This window comes from Labeo rohita, unplaced genomic scaffold, assembly GCF_022985175.1.
Source record: "Labeo rohita strain BAU-BD-2019 unplaced genomic scaffold, IGBB_LRoh.1.0 scaffold_265, whole genome shotgun sequence".
Classification (NCBI taxonomy): Eukaryota; Metazoa; Chordata; class Actinopteri; order Cypriniformes; family Cyprinidae; genus Labeo; species Labeo rohita.
In genome coordinates this window covers 56,711-76,875 of record NW_026128935.1, presented here as the reverse complement: position 1 = coordinate 76,875, position 20,165 = coordinate 56,711, and the positions used below count along the sequence as shown (strand labels likewise).

Below are 20,165 nucleotides of genomic sequence, written 5' to 3'. Positions count from 1 at the left end.
GAGTTTGAAAGGCCAAAGGGCATGACCAAGTATTCAAAGTGCCCAGTATGGGTGTTAAAGGCGGTCTTCCATTCGTCCCCCTCCCTAATCCGAACCAAGTGGTAAGCACTGCGGAGGTCCAACTTCGTAAAGATGGTTGCCCCCTGCAAGAGCTCAAAGGCCGATGACATCAACGGCAAAGGATAACGATTCTTTACCGTGATGTCATTCAACCCCCGATAATCTATACAGGGGCGCAAAGAACCATCCTTCTTCTCCACGAAGAAGAACCCCGCCCCAGCTGGAGAGGAAGAGGGACGGATAATGCCAGCTGCCAGAGAATCATGAATATACCTTTCCATGGCCTCCCTCTCTGGGCCAGATAGAGAGTAAAGGCGCCCCCTAGGTGGAGACGTGCCAGGCAACAAGTCAATCGCACAGTCATACGGGCGGTGCGGAGGCAGAGATGAAGCTCGGGACTTACTGAACACCGCCCTCAAGTCATGGTAAACCTCCGGTACATCCGCCAGGCTCACCAGCTCCTCCTGCAACACAGAACAAGACATAACAGGGGAAAACGCAGCACCCAAACATTGGGCTAAACAGAAAGGGCTCCAAGCCAACACGGAACTGTGGGCCCAATCGATGTGGGGGTTATGTTTAACCAACCAGGTGTGACCTAACACCACAGGGGTGGTGGGCGAGTTAATGAGGAAGAATCGGATCTCCTCAGCGTGATTACCAGACAGGGTTAATGTGATGAATTTGGTGACATGAGTGATCTTAGTGAGTAGGGTGCCACAAAGTGTTCTAGCCGAAATGGGCTTGGCCAGGGCAACGGACGAAACCCCCAGGCGCGTAGCCAATCCAGAATCCATAAAATCGCCCTCTGCTCCAGAGTCAATTAATGCCGATACCTGAAAAGCAGCTCCCCCGAACCGTAAAGAAGCAAGAAACTCGGCTCGACCACCAGATGGCAGTCGAGTCGATGTAACGCTCACCCCATGCTCTTCCTTGCGTGATGAGCGTTGCCCCGCTACAGGGCACGCAGCTGCCACATGCCCCGCCTCCCCGCAGTAAAGACACAACCTGTTGGCCAGGCGACGGCGTCGTTCCCCCACCGTAAGTCGCGCTCTTCCGACCTGCATAGGCTCCTCCTCCGGGAGGACGAGGCATTGAGAAACAGTGTCACGAGCCGTTACTGACTCAGCGCTCGTGACGCGCTCGCGGGGAAATCCCCCTCTTCGGTGCCGGGAGCGGAGAGTAATCCGGTCATCGACCCGAATCGCGAGATCGATCAGCCCGTCTAGGCCAGTAGGTAGCTCCAGGGAATAGATCTCGTCCTTCACATGCTCAGCCAGGCCGTGGAGGAAGCGATCCCAGAGAGCTTTCTCGTTCCAGCCGCAGGTTGCAGCGAGCGTGCGAAACTCAATGGAATACACGGACACGGACAGCTCGCGCTGCTGAAGCACCGACAATGCTCTAGCCGCCTCAATCCCTCGAGCCGAGTGATCGAATACCTTGCGCAGCTCCCCTGAGAACGCCTCGAACGATCCGCAGCAAGCGTGTTCGCCATCCCACATGGCAGTGCCCCACTCCCTTGCTCGACCCACCAAGAGCGTGATGACATACGCTACCCTGGATAGCTCCGTGGGGAAACAGGAAGGCTGGAGAGCGAAAACCAGCGAGCATTGGGACAGAAATGATCGACATGAGTTGGGCTCACCCGAGTAAGGAGCGGGCGGGTTAAGCCGCGGCTCAGCGTGGCGAGAAACGGCTCTTTCCGGGCCAGGAACGGGTGCAGCAGCCTGAGCTGAAGAAGCGCTGGCCTGTAGTTGGTCCAGCCGTTCCACCAGCTGGCTGAGTTGGAGCGAAACCTCTGCATAGGCGTGGCGAGAAGCCTCGAGTTCTTCCTGCTGCCGACCGAGTAGAATGCCCTGCTGAGAGAGGGCTCGGCGCAGCTCCGTTTCCTCTGCTGAATCCATAACTGGTGAGTAGATTCTGTCAAGGGGTGAGGGTGATAAAGGACTCAGATGCAGAGTTAGAAATAGTAAAGTTTATTTCTTGTTGCCTCAGAACACAAAGTAACACAAACAATAGTAAACCGCCGTAGACTAGGCGGAGATTCCAGAGCTGGCCGGCAGCGACAAAGCACCAAATGACCCAAACGATAATTAACCACTGCTAGGAGAAGCGGAGATACCAGAGCTAGCCGGCAGCGAAAAAACACAAAATAACATAAACAATATTTAACTGCTTGCTTAGGAAAAACAGAGATTCCAGAGTTGGTCCAAGCGGCTGGAACTGCGCTAAGAATCCTGCAGCACAAGAGAACAGAGGATCAGACTGCAGCGTGAGAGTGACACAAATCACAGGTAAGGACAAAACAATCTACTCACAGCGAGGAAAGGAAAAGTGGGGACATATAAAGGCGTGGGGAAATAAGCCACAGGTGGTAGCGAGTCAGCTCGTGATCTGCGCAATCCCGCCGCACCATCAGCGCTGATTGCCCAGACCACAAGCTGCCGAACAACACAAACAGCGAGAGGAGCAGGGAAGGCACCCTGAACCGTGACATCAAGAGCTCGAGGTGTAATTACACTGGTTCATAAATCGATGCCTTTGCACGTTACAAATATTATAAAAGATAAATTCGGAAGATACTTGATTATTCAGGGATCAATTTTACATAAAAATTTTAACTTAGTGAATGTGTATGGACCAAATATAGATGACGATCGATTCTTTACAAATTTATTTCTAACCATTTCTTCTCTCTCAGGTAAAATTATTATTGGTGGAGATTGGAACTGTGTTTTGAATCCAATCCTAGACCGATCCACGGAAATTGACCAGACTCATCATAAAAGCAGAGAAGTCATACAGAATTTTATGAAGGAGTTACAGATGGTAGATATTTGGCGACATCAAAATCCTATCGATATTACATACTCTTGTCACTCCAAAACATTTAACACATACTCCCGCATAGATTACTTTCTGATTTCGGTAGACTTGTTGCCTAATATGGGAGATTGTTTCTATGATAATATAACAATTTCAGACCATGCTTCATGCAATATAAAATATATTCATAAAGATTTATTGATAGACCCTCCTAGATGGTGCTTACACCAAAAATGGCTCAAGGATGAATCTTTCGTAGGATATGTAGGGAATAAAATTGATGAATATTTTTGTTTAAACACAACACAAACCACAGCTTGTATCAAATGGGATGCCTTTAAGGCTTGCATAAGGGGTTATATCATTTCTTATACCTCTTCAAAATCTAAAGAACAGCGCAAGAAAAGACAACAGTTGGAAGAAAAAATAAAGTATTTGGAGGAGCAACTGTTTAGAGATAAAAATTCACATGTAGAAAAAGAGCTGTTGCTGTTAAAAGCACAATACAATAAAGCTACAGCGGACAGGGCAGCCTCTAACATACTTAGGTTAAATCAATCTTTTTATGAACAGGGAGAAAAGCCCGGTAAGATTCTAGCATGGCAAATAAAACAACTGGAAACACAAAAAGACATAACAACAATAATAAATACAAATGGGGAGACAATTGTGGATCCAATAGAGATAAATAAAGAATTTAGAAATTATTATGAAAAACTTTATGATTCTCAGGACCATACAGACCTAAACACACAAAAATTATTTTTAGACAAATTAAACATACCAACTATCACAGAATAACTTGGCCGACAATTAGACTCAGACATGAAGATTAAATAATCAAAGTAATTGACAACATGAGCACAGGTAAAAAAGCTGGACCTGATGGGTTTCCAATCGACTTTTATAAAAAGTTTAAAGGAAAGTTGGTAAGGCCAATATTGGAAATGTTACAGGAGGCTTTTATAGCTGGGGACCTCCTTAACTCAATGGCCAATGCATTAATTATCTTATTGCCTAAGCCTGGAAAATCTAGGGATAAATGTGAGAATATAACGGCCAATAAGCCTGCTTAATTCTGATCTTAAGATAGTCAGCAAATTACTAGCAACTCGTTAACAGGAAACCCTTCCATTGATTATACACAGGGATCAAAATGGCTTTGTTTCAGGTCGACAAGGTCTATACAATGTTAGGAGGGTTCTTAATGTTATTCAAGCATTAGAAAACACTAAGGATACGGCCCTCCTCTCCCTGGATGCTGAAAAAGCGTTTGATAGGGTAGAATGGGCCTATCTTTTTGATGTGTTAAAACGATTTAGATTGGGGCCAAAATTTCGAAAATGGATACAACTATTATATTTACACCCAACTGCAGAGATTCTAACAAATAAGAACGTGTCTAAACCAATTTTAGTTAAACGTGGCTGTCGACAGGGATGTCCGTTATCCCCGTTGCTCTTTACTTTAGCATTGGAGCCCTTGGCTATAGCTGTACGGTCACATTCACACATATCCGGAATCACGGTTGGTCAGGTAGAACACAAGCTGTCGCTATATGCAGATGATATCATCTTATTCCTTTCACAATTAAATACATCTATTCCCACTTTGTTAAAACTAATTGATGGGTTTGGTCATATTTCAGGATATGTAATAAACAAATTAAAATCATCTTGTTGCTAGATAAAGGAGAGAGAGAAAATCCGCCTGTAGCCGTATCACAATTCAAATCAGTTTCTAAATTTACTTACTTAGGAATACTTATCCTTCCAAATTTAGATTTAATTGTTCAGCATAATTATGAATCGATACATAACGAAATTAGAGATAGTATCAACAGATGGAGTCTTCTTCCCATGTCCCTTATAGGTCGAATTAATATTTACAAAATGAATATACTTCCAAAATTGTTGTATGTTTTTCAGAACATTCCTTTGCCACCCCCTGCTGACTGGTTTAAAGCATTTATGAAACTGCTTCTTGATTTTATATGGTCAAACAAATGTGCTAGAATAAGACTGTCACTACTCAATTTACCCTACGATGAAGGAGGCTTGATGTGCCCAAACATAGAATGGTACTACTGGGCAGCTCAGCTCAGATCTATAGGGTGCTATTTTTGTAAAAATTACCCTCCCCAGTGGACAGAAATGGAAAGTAACATCTTGAGCCCTCCATTACCTTTGTACCTTTTTTTCTGATACAGAAGTTAATTTGATGAAGAAAACTAAAAACCTAATAGTTAAAAACATGGTTAAGGTGTGGTATAATGTTAAAAGGCACATTAAAGAACCAGTTATTTTATCACGGCTAACCCCAATTTGGGGTAATCAGAACTTTTCTCCCCGGGGAGAGCCGATGCAGTATTTAAACAACGGGCTTTAAATGGATTGGAGAAAATTCAAGATCTATATCCAACAGACTCAGATAACATGATGTCATTTGACATGCACACAAATACAATATTCTAAGAAAATATTTTTTCAAGTATCTTCAACTTAGAAGTTATATAGGAACAAAACAAAGAAATCTATTGAAACCACCCAAATCTAAGTTAGAAGAAATGATAAGTGAAAATAGCCTTAAAAGAGGAGCAATCTCACAATTTTATAAATTACTATTATCACACTCCCCAGATAATTCAACCTTGAAATTAGAAGCTTGGAAGAAAGATCTGCAAATAAATTTGTCATTAGATGAGTGGCAAGTGGTTTGCCGTAAAGCACATAAGCAAACTATAAACTCTCGGTTGAGATTGTTACAGTACAAGTGGCTTATGCGTGTTTATGTCACCCCTGCCAGATTAAACCAATACAATCCAAATATCCCAGACATATGTACAAAATGTGGAGACAAAAAGGGTACACTGTTCCATTGTATTTGGGAATGTAGAGAAATTAAAATATTTTGGGGTAAAATAAAGGAAACGGTGAAGTCTATTATTTCTAAAGACCTTCCTTTGGAACCTTCCTTTATAATTTTAGGTCTATACCCCAAGCATATAGGATATGCAAAAAATGAGAAACTGTTTATTGATATTTGTTTGTTACAAGCTAAAATGTTGATTGCACTACATTGGAAATGTATAAGAAGACCAAGTATTGGACAATGGGTTAAACAGATGTTGGCTACTCTTCCATTGGAACGTATTACATACTTGTTAAAAGGAAAAAAGGACTTGTTTGAAAGTATTTGGAGACCCTTCATGCTTTTTGCAGAAGGTACAGACTTAATTGAAGATCAAGAGGAAGAAGATGGTTAAGAAATATCACTCATTCACTGACCAGCTCGTTATGAGTTGGTTGGTCCCTGATATCTTGTGTCAAAGGGCATTATCGATAGTATATATGGTAAAATTTGTATTGTATTTTTATTGTATTTGTAACAGTATTTTGTGTCTGAGAGGATGTTCTGTTGTATGTCATTTAAATACTAAAAAAAACAAATAAACATATTGTTGGAAAAAAAAAAATTGACTACACTACAACACACACATCTTATACTTATTCAGAGAAATAAGTATTCCTTGTGACAGCAATGTGTAGTCCAACACCTTACACAAACTTAGCTGTTAATGTACAAATGAATGCATGCATGACAGTTCAATTTTCTCCCATCATGTTTGGACTTAATGTGTTCGTAACATTGCCAAATGCATTATGGTTATGGTTTGGAAAGTGATAAATGCACCGGTAAAACTTTAGTGACACTTTTCTAGCTTTGTGTTTGGACTATGCAAATAAATTCCACAGGACGAAAGAAGGGTGGATCACCACGTGTCCTCCCCACTTTGATGGAACCAGCCAATCACAGCATGGAAATGGAGAAGCGCCAAATTGCAATCTCCTCCTCATCGGAAAGGGATAAAGGTACCCTTCCAAAAGACACTCCTTGTTCTGAGTCTCAGTCTGTCAAGGAAAGAGACTGCAACAGAGCAAGACAGTTCTGAGCCCCCGGCATTTCTAAGAGACACAAACAGAGCACCAAAGTTCTGAGTCTGCGGCCAGTCGAGGAAACACATGTTCTGAGTCTGCCATCCGTTAAGGGAAGAGACTGCAATAGGACAACCAACGTTCTGAGTCTGCTACCTGTGAAGGAAAAGACACCCACAGAACGAACCCCCGTTCTTAGTCTGGGTCCCATAGGGGAAAGACACAACAGAAACACCCCATTCTGAGTCTCCGGCACATCCAGGGGACGTTAACAGAAACACCAACGTTCTGTACAGCAACAGATCAACCTTCGTTCTGAGTCTCCGGCCTGCAAAGGTGAGACAACAACAGATACCAAGTCCAAGTCTCCAGCTTTTGAGGCAGCAACAGATACGACCACGTTCTGAGCCTCTAGTCTGTGAGGAAAGAGATAATCTACGTTCAGAGTCTTCGTCCAGTGAGACAACAATTGATGCAGCATCCTGAGTCTCCATCCTAGAGAGACAAAGCGGATTGACCAAGTTCTGAGTGTCTAGCCCAGAGAGGCAGAAGACACACAGACATTTGCAACAAGGTTAAGCTCCGGCTAACAAACCTTCACTTCAGGTACTTTTGCTTGCGTGTTCCAAGCTAAGGACCTTCAGCACCTACTCCAGGGCCACATCTGCGTGTTCCAGATCTTAGGACCCTTGGTGCTCCAGGAGATCAGCATCCTACAGCGCTTCATCTTCAAGGCTGTCGAAACGGATTCCTGCTCCTTTCCCCACTGTACTGCCACCAGCGCAACCAGTGGAAGAAGTCGCCGCCACCGGACTGCTCACTCAACCGCAGCGAACGTAAATATCACTTCCAAACCTCTTTCAGAGACCTTGGCATTGTTGTATATTATCAGTATATGATTATCTAAGTTACATTAGGTATTATATAGCTGATTGCAGTTGATAACAAATTACACATGTTTGTTTGATGCATAGTAAGGTTATTCACCTTATTTGTTTCAGAGTAGCAACAGTTTATCTTTCCAGATAATGTAGCTCTGATATAGCAACTCCCAACATAATCACTTGCTTTTTATGCATCTTATGCACTTTATTCCTTCTTCATTCATGGTATTCATTTAGTAGTTGTTGATTACTCTTGTCTATCTTGTTAATAAAATTTGTTTTATTACAACTTGTGTCTTCCTTGTGTTGATAATACAGAAGAGGTTCTACAAGTTAGAGATCCCACCAATCTTTCTTATGTGATGTACTCATAACCACACATTAAATGACACGTGATCCAAGAATCATAACGTCAGCTGTGACACGAGTACCCATCACTACCATATTTCACCTCCCTAGGTTGGCGAAAGCTAAATTCACTGCCTTAACTGGCATCCCTAGGTTGGCGAAAGCGAAATTTATTACAATTATGTTCAAGGGTGTCGTAGCTTAGGGTTCTCAAAATACTTAAATACTTCTATAAATGTGCGTTGTTTTTTTTTTTACTTATTTTTCAATAAACTAAAAATTTGCAACAAACCAAAATAAGACATTATATATATATATATATATACTGTATGCCCTGATAAAGCTATTGCACTTAACACTGCACAAACTTTAACATAAAGTCCACAATTATAGCTAAATTTAGTCGTGTTACTTTTTGAATGTTTTTGAATGTTCTTGAATGTCATAACACATAAAAACATTTAGCTAATGCACATAGTATGAAGAATCAAACATACAGTATGTACAGCAGTGTTGGAAAGGTTACTTTGGAAATGTAATAAGTTACAGATTACAAGTTACTTGATTTAAAATGTAATAAGTAGTGTAACTTTTCAATTACTTTATTAAAGTAATGTAACATTACTTTCAATTACTTTTTGATTGCTTTTCTAAATTTCTAATATTTTCAACTGTTAATCATTTTGAAACATTTAAACCAGGCAGAGTTAACCTCACAGTAGCACCAAACACTGATTACTGTCAGACTTTCAAAATCCTTTATCTCTTGAATTAAGATTATAATAAGTAAGGGATAACATACATCTTTATTTTGTGATAACAACTGGCTGAATGTACATTATCTCAGTAATTACACAGCTGTTTGATAGATTATTTAGATGTTTTGTGGCAAAATTACACGAAACACTGATCTGAGTTGAAATATTTGAAAGCTTCCACGAAGAAATCAGTTGCTAGCAAATGGCAAGTTCAAACTAGACATTTTAGGGATACAGTGCAGTCATACCAGTTTTCTTACATAACATTTTACATAAGTAAGTAGTAGTAGTTTGTTAGTTATCTTATAATCCATCCAGTAAAAAAAAAAAAATGGCAGCAGCTGCGTTTGTATGAAACAATAGAGCAAGTCCACGATACCAGGATGACAGAATTAAGAAACTGTCCACATAATATTTAGTTAAGCTTTAATATTTTATTAGTTAACCAAACGCAAAGCTTCCACCAAGAAAAAATATCAAGCATATAGCATTGACTTAAGTTGCCCTGAATGAGTCTGAGCTGTGTGATAATTTAATTTAAAGCATAGCCACCACAAATTCAGGCTTTTTTTTTTTTGTCCTTTTTATGCCTTTTATTGTGGTAGGACAGTAGAGAGATGACAGGAAAGAGCTGGGAGGAGAGAGGGGAGCAGGATCGGCAAAGGACCTCAAGACGGGAATCGAACTCGGGTCACCGGGCTATATGTCATAACAAGATCATAACATAAATAACATCATAATAAGAAATAGTTTAATAGCTATGATACTGGGTTTAAAATCAAATGTTTGCATAGTTATGACAGAAAACACTAGCTTCTAACAATGCCTTGGAAAAAACAATCTTAAAAAATAAAGTTTATGCATAAACCCAAATAGGAAATAAAACAGTTATCGAATAAGCATGTGTCCTATTCTGTGTCCTAAACTCCTGAAACATTGGTGTCTCATTTTAGAGCAGTCAATACAATTTATGAAAGAAGTCAATTAAATCTGTAAGTGGGGGCGGGTGAGTGAAAAAATTCAGATGTAATCCCCTTTGTGTCACGCTTGTACAGAGCGGCAGAGACAGGGATAACGTTTTACCAGTTTATTCACACAGGAGTGCAGAACAAGGGGTGATGAGAAAACAAAGGTAAGTAGCAAAGTCCTTTGAGCAGGTAAATCACAGCCGTTTAAGACTACACAGGTGGATATACCGACAGCGGTAGAACATACCACACAAACGGTTCAGTCACTTTCCTTAAGGTGCTTGTTTTCCTTTCCTCACAGATCCATAAAAGCCAGAATCCTCCAGAAAAGTCCACGTGAAGCAAAACCTCTGAGAAGTGTACATCCACAAATAGAGCGACAAGCAATGATACCAGCCGGTGAGTAAAGTACACAGGTAAGTATTTATACTGTGGCGGTGACTGGGTGCTCGTGATCATTGATCAGGTGAAGGTTCACGCGTGCTCTGGATAGGGATCGCGTGGATGACGTGACACTACCCCCCCCTCCACGGGTGCCTCCTGGCACCCCAAATCGTCTTCTTGGACATTCTCGTCCTCTGGGTGCTGGTAGTTCTGGGGTGCCGTTGGTTCTTCTGGGAGCCAGGGTGGTGCTGTGTTTTCAGGAGAGCGTCCTGGAGGATAGGACTCTGGAAGGTGTTCAGGAGGAGCGGTCACTGGAGGGTGCTCTTGAGGAGCGGTCACTGGAGGGCGCTCTGGAGGCGCGGGCTCAGGAGGGCGCTCTGAAGGCACAGGCTCTGGAGGGCGCTCTGGAGGCGCAGAAGGAATCACAGGCTTTGGAGGGTGTTCGGGCAGCACAGGAGGAATCACAGGCTCTGGAGGGCGTTCGGGCGGCGCCGGAGGGAGCACAGGCTCTGGAGGGTGCGCTGGAGGCAGCTCCGGCTCTGGAGGGCGCGCTGGAGGCAGATCCAGCTCTGGAGGGCGCGCTGGAGGCAGATCCGGCTCTGGAGGGCGCGCTGGAGGCACGGGCTCTGGAGGGCGCTCTGGAGGCACAGGAGGAATCACAGGCTTTGGAGGGTGTTCGGGCAGCACAGGAGGAATCACAGGCTCTGGAAGGCGTTCGGGCGGCGCCGGAGGGAGCACAGGCTCTGGAGGGCGCGCTGGAGGCAGCTACGGCTCTGGAGGGCGCGCTGGAGGCAGCTACGGCTCTTGAGGGTGCGCTGGAGGCAGCTACGGCTCTGGAGGGCGCACTGGACTTGACTCTGGAATAACAGCTGTGTCTTGAACTGACTCTGGAATAACAGCCGTATCTTGACTTAACTCTGGAATAACAGCCGTATCTTGACTTGACTCTGGAACAACAATAATGACTTGACTTGGCTCATGAATATCGACTGTGGCTTGACTTGGTTTGTGGTGACTGGCTATGACCTGACTTGGTTCGTGGAGGTCAGCTGTAGCTTGACTTGGTTGGTAGAGACCAGTAGTGACTTGACTTGGCTTGTGAAGATCGACTGTGACTTGACTTGGTTCATGGAGATCAGCAGTGACTTTACTAGGCTCATGGAGATCAGCTGTGGCCTGATCTGGCCTGTGAAAATCAGCAGTGATTCGACTTGATTCATGGAGCTCTACAGTGATTTGACTTGGTTCATGAAGATCAGGGGTGACTTGACTTGGCTCTGGAAGTTCAGCTGTGACTTGACTTGGCTCAGGAAGTTCAGCTGTGACTTGACTTGGCTCTGGAAGTTCAGCTGTGACTTGACTTGGCTCTGGAAGTTCAGCTGTGACTTGACTTGGCTCTGGAAGTTCAGCCGTAACTTGACTTGGCTCTGGAAGTTTAGCCGTGACTTGACTTGGCTCCGGAAGTTCAGCTGTGACTTGGCTTGGCTCTGGAAGTTCAGCCATGACTTGACTTGGCTCTGGAAGTTCAGCCGTGACTTGACTTGATTCATGGAGATCAGCAATGATTTGACTTGGTTCGTAGAGACCAGCTGGGACTTTACTTGACTCAGGAATGACAGCTCTGACTTGGCTTGACCCAGGAACGACAGCTCAGACCTTGCTTAACTCAGGGGATACAGCTGTAGCTTTACTTGACACAGCTTTAACTTTACTGAAACACAGCTTTAACTTGACTTGACTCTGGAGCAGCAGCTGTAGTTTGACTTGACTCGGGAAATACAGCTGCGACTTGACTGGACTCGGAAACATGACTTGACTCAGGAAACGCAGCTGTAATTTGACTAGACTTGGAAACTTGACTTGACTCAGGAAATGCAGCTGCAACTTGACTTGACTCAGGAAACACAGCTGCAACTTGACTTGACTTGGGAACTTGACTTGACTCAGCAAATGCAGCTGTAACTTGACTTGACTCAGAAAACACAGCTGCAACTTGACTTGACTTGGAAACTTGACTTGACTCAGGAAATGCAGCTGTAACTTGACTTGACTCGGGAAACACAGCTGCAACTTGACTCGGGAAACACAGCTGCAACTTGACTTGATTTGGGAAACACAGCTGTAACTTGACTGGACTTGGACACTTGACTTGACTCAGGAAATGCAGCTGTAACTTGACTTGACTCAGGAACGGCACTCCTGGCTGTTGCGAGGAAACTGGATTTGTTAGCGCATGGAACGGCACTCCTGGCCGTGACGAGGGAACTGGATTCGATGGTGCATGGAACGGCACTCTTGGCCGTGACGAGGGAACTGGATTCAGGAGAGATAGCCTTCCTGGCCAGAGGCTCTGGCTGGGTGGCCATCTCGGTCGGGTGATCTGGCAGGGCGGCCATCTCGGCCGGGTGCTCTGGCTGGGCGGCCATCTCGGCCGGGTGCTCTGGCTGGGCGGCCATTTTGTGAACTGGTTCTGCAGCGGCAGGGTTGACGTGAGCAAGGCTTGGAGCGGCAGACGTGATGTGAACGGGCCTGGGAGTAGCAGACAGTGGGCTTTGGCTTGGCAGACTTGACGTGGGCGGATTTCAAAGGACGACTAGCGGATTTCAGCCCCGATTGGACTGAAGTAATTGCTGGGTCCGCCAGCTTTGTCCCCAGGTTAGTGGTCCAGCATGTGAAGGATCTCGGCATCAGGTGAGCTGACAAGGTGACGTGAGATTCAGAAGGGACAGGACGAGACTGGAATTCATTCTTTCTTTCCTCTTCGATTTCAATGTTAGAGTCATTCAAATATAGTATGAGGTTGATTAATTCAATTAAAGAGAAATCACATATGGGAAAACTGCAGCGAATAGTGTTCTCGTCCAGTCCCATCTGAAAAACCGCACATAACGAGGCGTCGGGCCAGCCCACCTGATGGGATAGCTCGATGAATTCCGCCGCGTACTTCTCCAGGCGGCGACCACCCTAACGTTCACTGTTAAAAATCGCTGTAAAAAAACGGCCAAATGTTTCCATTAAAACAGTGCATTCTGGGTATTATTTGTCATTTTCGAAAAAGTAGCCTGCTGCTATGTATCGTGAATTAACAGCGTTCAAAATCGACACTCAGAGACTGTTTAAAATCAAACTCTACACCCTCATTCACTATTCCCTACATGAGTTTACTAATATAGTCCACCTTACAGAGATAATGAAAACTAATGAGTGACTTCAGACACTGATGAACAGCTGCTGTTAATGAGCAGAATCACTGATTGAAAGAGAAACAAGACAAACACAAGAACTATATAACTGACTTCAGCCACAGCCTTAGATGAAATCAACTGAAAATTTAAACAACTCAACACACAGCTTTACCAACTTCACGCATTTCTAACCAGACTGACTTTATTTCTGTCAGATGTCTATAGAGGATCTTATTGAGAATGAACAGATGTTTAGATGATGGTGTTGCATTGTTTTGTTTGACGATACCATTGTGGAGATCAGTGTTTGCTTTGATTTAATTCGGCTCCTGACTCTTGATATTTGAACATAGATATTTTTTTTTTATGATGCATTAGTTACAGCAATGCTGGTCAGTTGATGTTAGCTATTTCTAGTTTAGCATGAATTTAATCTACTGAACTGCTTTTGAGTTTTGCTAGACTCTATAAGTGTCTAATTTTGAGTGTACATTTGTTTGTTGTTGTTTTTTTTTTTCAGCACTTGTGTTACAGTATGAGATTTTTTAGTAATGTGGCAACCAGAAAATAAGAGTTCAATAGACAAAATTTAGAACTACTGTAGCATTAATACTCAAATGGAGACATGAAGAATCAGCACATGAATCTCAACAATGGTGACAATCGAAAGCTTCATGCTGCAATGCATGCTGGGTATCAGCACACTACAAAACCTCACCCATGACTTGTTCTCACCATTTGTTGAGATTCATACGGTGATTCTTGATGTGTGTATCCAAACTATACCAAAGTTTTTTTTTTTTTTTTTTTTTTTTTTTAACAAGGGGTGCTTTCATAACTGGATGCACAGTTTTTTTTTTTTTTTTGAAATCTAACATCAACATTCAATGAAATAATAAGTAAAGCTGGTAATGCTGTTTTAGGAGTTTAATCAGATCTTGAGAGATTTAATGTCTTCTTTTTTTATTTCAGTTGATGTCATCTAAGGCTGTGGCTGAAGTCAGTTGTTTTTGTGTTTTTCTTCAGCCATTTTGTTTGTTAACAGCTGGTGTTCATCACTAATGCTCAATCAGAACATGATCAATCATATAATTATCTCATTAACTTCAGCACTAATTCAGTATTACTCAAACACTCTGTAGTGTTGACACATTATAAGTGTTCATTTAAAACTGAGGATTTTGCTGTGGGTTTTAAAGGGTTAAAGATGTACGATGGAAAAAAAAAAACAGCATGAAATGTAATTTGACAGTAATAAACTGTAATTAATTTACGGCAACACACTGTAGAAAAACAGTAACATGCTGGCAACCAGAGCTGCCAGTAGATTACCGTTAATTCAAGAAAAAAACAGTAATATACTGTAAAACACAACAGTCAGATTTACCAAGCAAATCAAGTTATTTTCACTAAAATATTAGTGAATGTTCATAGAAAAACAATTATGCAAGTCATTAACTGGTAAGGAGAGTAAATATTTAATTGTGCCTAACTGATGTGTTTTTGTACAAGAGAGATCTGTTAGTTTAATTTAGTTTTGTGGGTCACCATTGTGCTGGAGAGTAGAGCTTGTGCTTCAGGCAATGATGAGCCACAAGCACTTATGTTTTGCTGCTTTATTTAAAGACAGTAATTGGGGAATTGCTGATATAATGACAGTCTCTTTACTAAGCACTTTATTATGCAAATTTGTGCTTTTGTTAGTTAATGACAATCTGTAAAGATTTGAATAAAAGTCAATTGCTTCTTTATTACACTTTAAGTGTTTGCGGGTTTATATTAAGAAATATTTCTTCTTAGTGGACTCAAATTAAATAAGTTCACTGTACTAACACCATATAAACAATAGTTTTTTAAAAACTCAAATGGTTTGAAGCAATCGGTTTCCAAAATAAAATTATTTACCACATGGTATAATAACGGTAACATACTGTAAAAATGAAGAGCTGTAAATTAACGGTAGAGAGCTATAAAATAACAGTATAATGCTGGCAACCACAGGTGCCAGTAGATTACCGTTATTTTACAGTGCAATTTTTTTACAGTGTAGATTGAGCAGCCGATCCTCAGCCCACTGCCACTTAGCAATGACTCCAGTCATATTGAACTCAAATCGGTGGTTCTAAAAGCCTCCTTTGTTAGGGCTGGTATCCTGTCACGCTTGTACAGAGGAGCAGAGACAGGGATAACGTTTAACCAGTTTATTCACACAGGAGTACAGAAAAAGGGGTGATGAAAACACAGGTAAGTAGCAAAATCCTTTGAGCAGGTAAACCACAGCTGTTTAAGACTACACAGGTGGGTATACCGACAGCAGTAGAACATACCACACAAACGGTTCAGTCACTTTCCTTAAGGTGCTTGTTTTCCTTTCCTGACAAATCCTTAAAAACCAGAATCCTCCAGAAAAATCCATGTGAAGCAAAACCTCTGAGAAGTGTACATCCACAAGTAGAGTGACAAGCAATGATACCAGCCGGTGAGTAAAGCACACAGGTACTGTGGTGGTGATTGGGTGCACAGGTGCTCGTGATCATTAATTAGGTGAAGGTTCACGCGTGCTCTGGATAGGGATCGCGTGGATGACATGACACTTTGTAATCACTGGCATTTTTCAAAAGTAACTGTAATTTAATTACATATTGTTTCTCAGTAACTGTAACTAATTACAATTACATTTATTTTGTAATAAAATTACGTAATTCCATTAAATGTAATTAGTTACTCCCCAACACTGTCTGTTATATACATGAGCTATCAGGATGTTATCAATGCTCCAGCACTTCCCCATTAATAATGGGGAACAAATGATCAAGTTTTTACTGACATGGTCTGGAACTTCATTAAAAATAAAGTTCATCCACTCTTTCCTAAATGTTGGGATCAGAAGGAAGGCAATGCAAAAACAGTTTTTCCACAACTTGGCACTGCCCAGCATCTTGTTGTCTTCGGAGTCATCTTTATTATTTGGTTTCTGCACAGACCTGTATGTTTACCTCTCCCGAATCGGTGGGCGGAGCTAAACAGGCAGTGATGTAGTAGTAGGTGTTAATCTTCTTTTGTAGAGGCGGCGTTTAGCCACATTGTTACGTAACAGATTTATACATTCCACAACCTGTCATTTTGGCAGACTGGCTTCAATATAAAGTGTTTTTAGACTAATGAGAAAGTTTTGAGCTCTGAAACTTACAGGATGTTTTATAGTACAGTGACCTCTTATATGTCAAAAGATAAACGGATGGTTGGTTTCTCAGTTCATGCCCCCTTTAAATGGCTATGTTTCAATTAATTAAGCGCAAAACAAAAATGCATTTAGCAATCACCAAATAGCCCACATTTAGGCCATCTTAATAGTTTTGATCTACTGATAATGAATAAGGAATGTTTTGTGTAAATTATATCATAAACTGTGTAAACTCACATTTTGGCAAGGAACGTTTTAATGGCATTTTCTTTCCCTATTATATTACCTCCATATAATGCCTGTAATAATATAGTGTGTACTTTATGTAGCAGCTATAATTCTGCTGTTCTACCACTGCCACCTTTTGGCAAAGAGTGAACTTGCATATTCACTTATATTATAATTTTATGCATAGCAGTGTTGTAAAACAATTTATTTCTTGTGAAGAGACTGCAGAGTTGTATATGAACTAGTAAAGTTTTTCTAATAATCCTGAAAAACATTTTAAGATAAATTTTTATTTAGTAATTTAATACTATCTAAAATTCAGTACAAAATTCAATACACTTAAATTTAATGTATAATTTATGTTCTCTGACTCCACATACAGGCCTGAAATCAAGTCTCATCTAGCAGGAAATGAAGCAGAAAAGCCTGTAAAATGAGTGTCTATGAGGAGAGAGAGGAAGAGAAACCTGCCTGTGAAATGAGTGTGTGTGAGGAAAAAGAGCAGGACACTCCTGTAGACACTCATAGAGCAGCATCTCCAGGATTCAGCTGTGTGTCTATGAAGAGTAACATCTCCATGGATAAGCCCCCTGGACTCAGTGATGGACCTGCTGTGTGAGTGTCATCTAGTTCCTCAACAATTTGCTGTAGTGAAACTTGGATATGAAATCATTTAAATTAATTTCATAACTTAAAATCACTGTATAAAGAACAGAAGGAAGATGATCTTGCTGCTCACCCACTAAAGCTCTAAATCTGTCTGTACTGTGTCCCAGTGAAGTGATTTTAATGGTCAACTGAGGGTAACAGGTTTATGCAAATAACCAAGGCAGAGCTGATTCAGAGATTGTGTTTTGTCATGTGATTTTACATTCATCTTAATAATAAAAGATTAGTTAAACTGTCGGATGCCTGCTGACAAACATCCAAAAGATTTTTTTTTTTTTTTTTTCTGCTCTGAATAGAATTCTTTAGAAGAGCGAGAATAACAACTAAAAATTGACATACACCAGAAGCATTTAGAAGTTTTGTAATGCAGCTAACAACTGATGAACAGTATGTGTTTCTGAATTTAAAACAATGAATTCGACGCTAATCTTAAAACTTATATAATCTGTTTAGAGGCATTTGAGCAGGTCTGTCTGCTGTTATTAATAGTATGATGCTCAAAACAAACCACTCTAAACTTGTCTTACCCAAGACCTGGTGCCGGTCTCGAACTCAACCAGTATCCGAGGCACTTCCCAGCCAACACATCCATGTGGGGCCCATAAGGGTTGCAACTGGGCCGATATCTGGGGCCCACACGGGCTAACCAACTGGGAACCAGCTAATTTTGTCCTCAGTTTCCATGGTGGCCCTCCATGGGTTAGCCCAGATGGGCACCATATACACAGCAAAACACCTGATGTTAATAAGCAGAATCACCAAAGGAGAAAACCAAAATTTTTAAACAACCATTATAGTGGTCAGTGTTTGCATTAGTTGGGCTCTTGACCCTTAAATCTCAATATTAGGTCTTGTTTGGCTGCAATTACTGAGTTATAACAGCCAGACAAGCAAAGAGCAAAAGTCAATAAGATGGCATTGACTGTGCTTGCCTAGGTGAAATATTTTCTTTTAAAACCGGTTGTAAAAAAAAAAAAAATCTTTCCAAAATGTATAGGAAGTGGTAGATCTTCTGTGGATTGTCAAGGCTATTACAATAAGCAAAAAAAAAAAAAAAAAAAAAAAACTTACTTAGAGATTAGACTTTAGGTGATTTACATCAAACAATGAATATGTTAAAACATAAATCACCTGGTGACTTGAGCTCTTGGCTTGTCTGGCTGTTTCAACTCAAATACAGCAGCCAAACAAAATCTAGTATTAAAGATTTAAGGGTCAAGAGCCCAACTAATGCAAACACTGACCACTATAATGGTTGTTTAAAAATTTTGGTTTTCTCCTTTGGTGATTCTGCTTATTAACATCAGGTGTTTTGCTGTGTATATGGTGCCCATCTGGGCTAACCCATGGAGGGCCACCATGGAAACTGAGGACAAAATTAGCTGGTTCCCAGTTGGTTAGCCCGTGTGGGCCCCAGATATCGGCCCAGTTGCAACCCTTATGGGCCCCACATGGATGTGTTGGCTGGGTTGTAGATATTTTGGACCCAAACCCGCTTGGGTCTTGAATCTAAGTGAACTCGTGAAGACCTCTACATTAGAATAAAATTGTGGTGTTTAGTGTTGCAGTGTTGCAGACTAGTGGTTGAAAGCCACATAAAGCACATAAAATTGACAAATGGGCACGTCCGCTCTTACAGGAAATAAGGTGGGTAAACAGTTCTTTCTTTAGATATGCATTTTTAGCTGTTAGACCTTTTATTGGGAGTAATGTGCCTTTCATAATCATACCCATTTAATTAAATTTGCCACATGTTAACTCCACTTATATTGGATATTGGAAGTGATATTTGAATGCCCTTGAACAAATATATATATATATATATATATACACACAGTAAAATCCCCAGAGTAAAATCGGCTCTATTCAGAGAACATTTGGTCGCTCTCTAAATAGAGTTAAATTAACACTGAAGCAGAGTTAAAGTGAGTTAAAATGAGATAATTAAGTGATTGATTAAATGATGATTGTGCATTAGTGATGAAATACCTGCTGTTAACAAGCAGAATCACTGAAGAAACGAGAAACACAAGAACTAAAACTGACATCAGCCACAGATGAAATCAACTGAAATAAAAGACATTAAATCTCTCAAAATCTGATTAAACAACTCCACAAATATCATCACCAGCTTCACTCATTACTAACCAGATTGACTTTGATGTATGTCTACAGAAGCACTAATTGAGAATTAACAGAGGTTTAGAAGTTAATGGTTTATTGGTTAATGATTAATTAAATTATGTTTAATAATAATAATAATAATAATAATAATAAAAAAACAACAACATGATGCCACCATAATTGTGGTCAAGGTTTGCTTTAGTTGGTCTCTTGACCATTTTCAGTAGTTTCAAATACTTTTGCTTGTAAGCAGTTGCAATATTGTTTCATAGCAAATATTTGTGTGTTGCTGACTTAAATGTTTGAAGAAGCAGAGTGTTCTATATTTTCTGCTTGTAGTTCATTTGTACGAAAATCATGAAGTGTTTTTTTTCTTTGGATTTTTGGTTGACATTACTGAAAACGTTCTATTAAACAAACGTCACTACAATACTTTAGTGTTGAAAATAAAGAGTGGCATCAGCTCTGTTTTTTTTAAACATGAACACTTATCATACGATCCTCAAGAGTGGAGTTTTTTTTTTTTTTTTTGCCTGCTGTAGTTTCACAGGGTTGATTATGCAAAATCTAAATGCATAAATTGGGAAAAAATGAGTTCGGATGTGTTCAAAC

General features: G+C 41.0%; 1 protein-coding gene across 4 annotated transcripts in view; it reads left to right on the top strand.

The window, feature by feature from the left end:
- The window catches only part of LOC127159930 (NACHT, LRR and PYD domains-containing protein 12), an 83,308-nt gene that overhangs the window by 11,110 nt on the left and 52,033 nt on the right, over positions 1-20,165 (top strand). For 2 of the 4 annotated variants that reach the window (XM_051102619.1, XM_051102616.1), the window contains exon 2: positions 17,143-17,375. In XM_051102619.1, coding sequence (XP_050958576.1) covers positions 17,194-17,375 — 182 coding nt within the window. In that variant the 5' untranslated portion in view covers positions 17,143-17,193. Of the gene's footprint in view, positions 1-10,161; positions 10,179-15,810; positions 15,828-17,142; positions 17,376-20,165 lie in introns of those variants that run through there. The other 2 variants (XM_051102618.1, XM_051102617.1) reach the window with 2 other exon arrangements.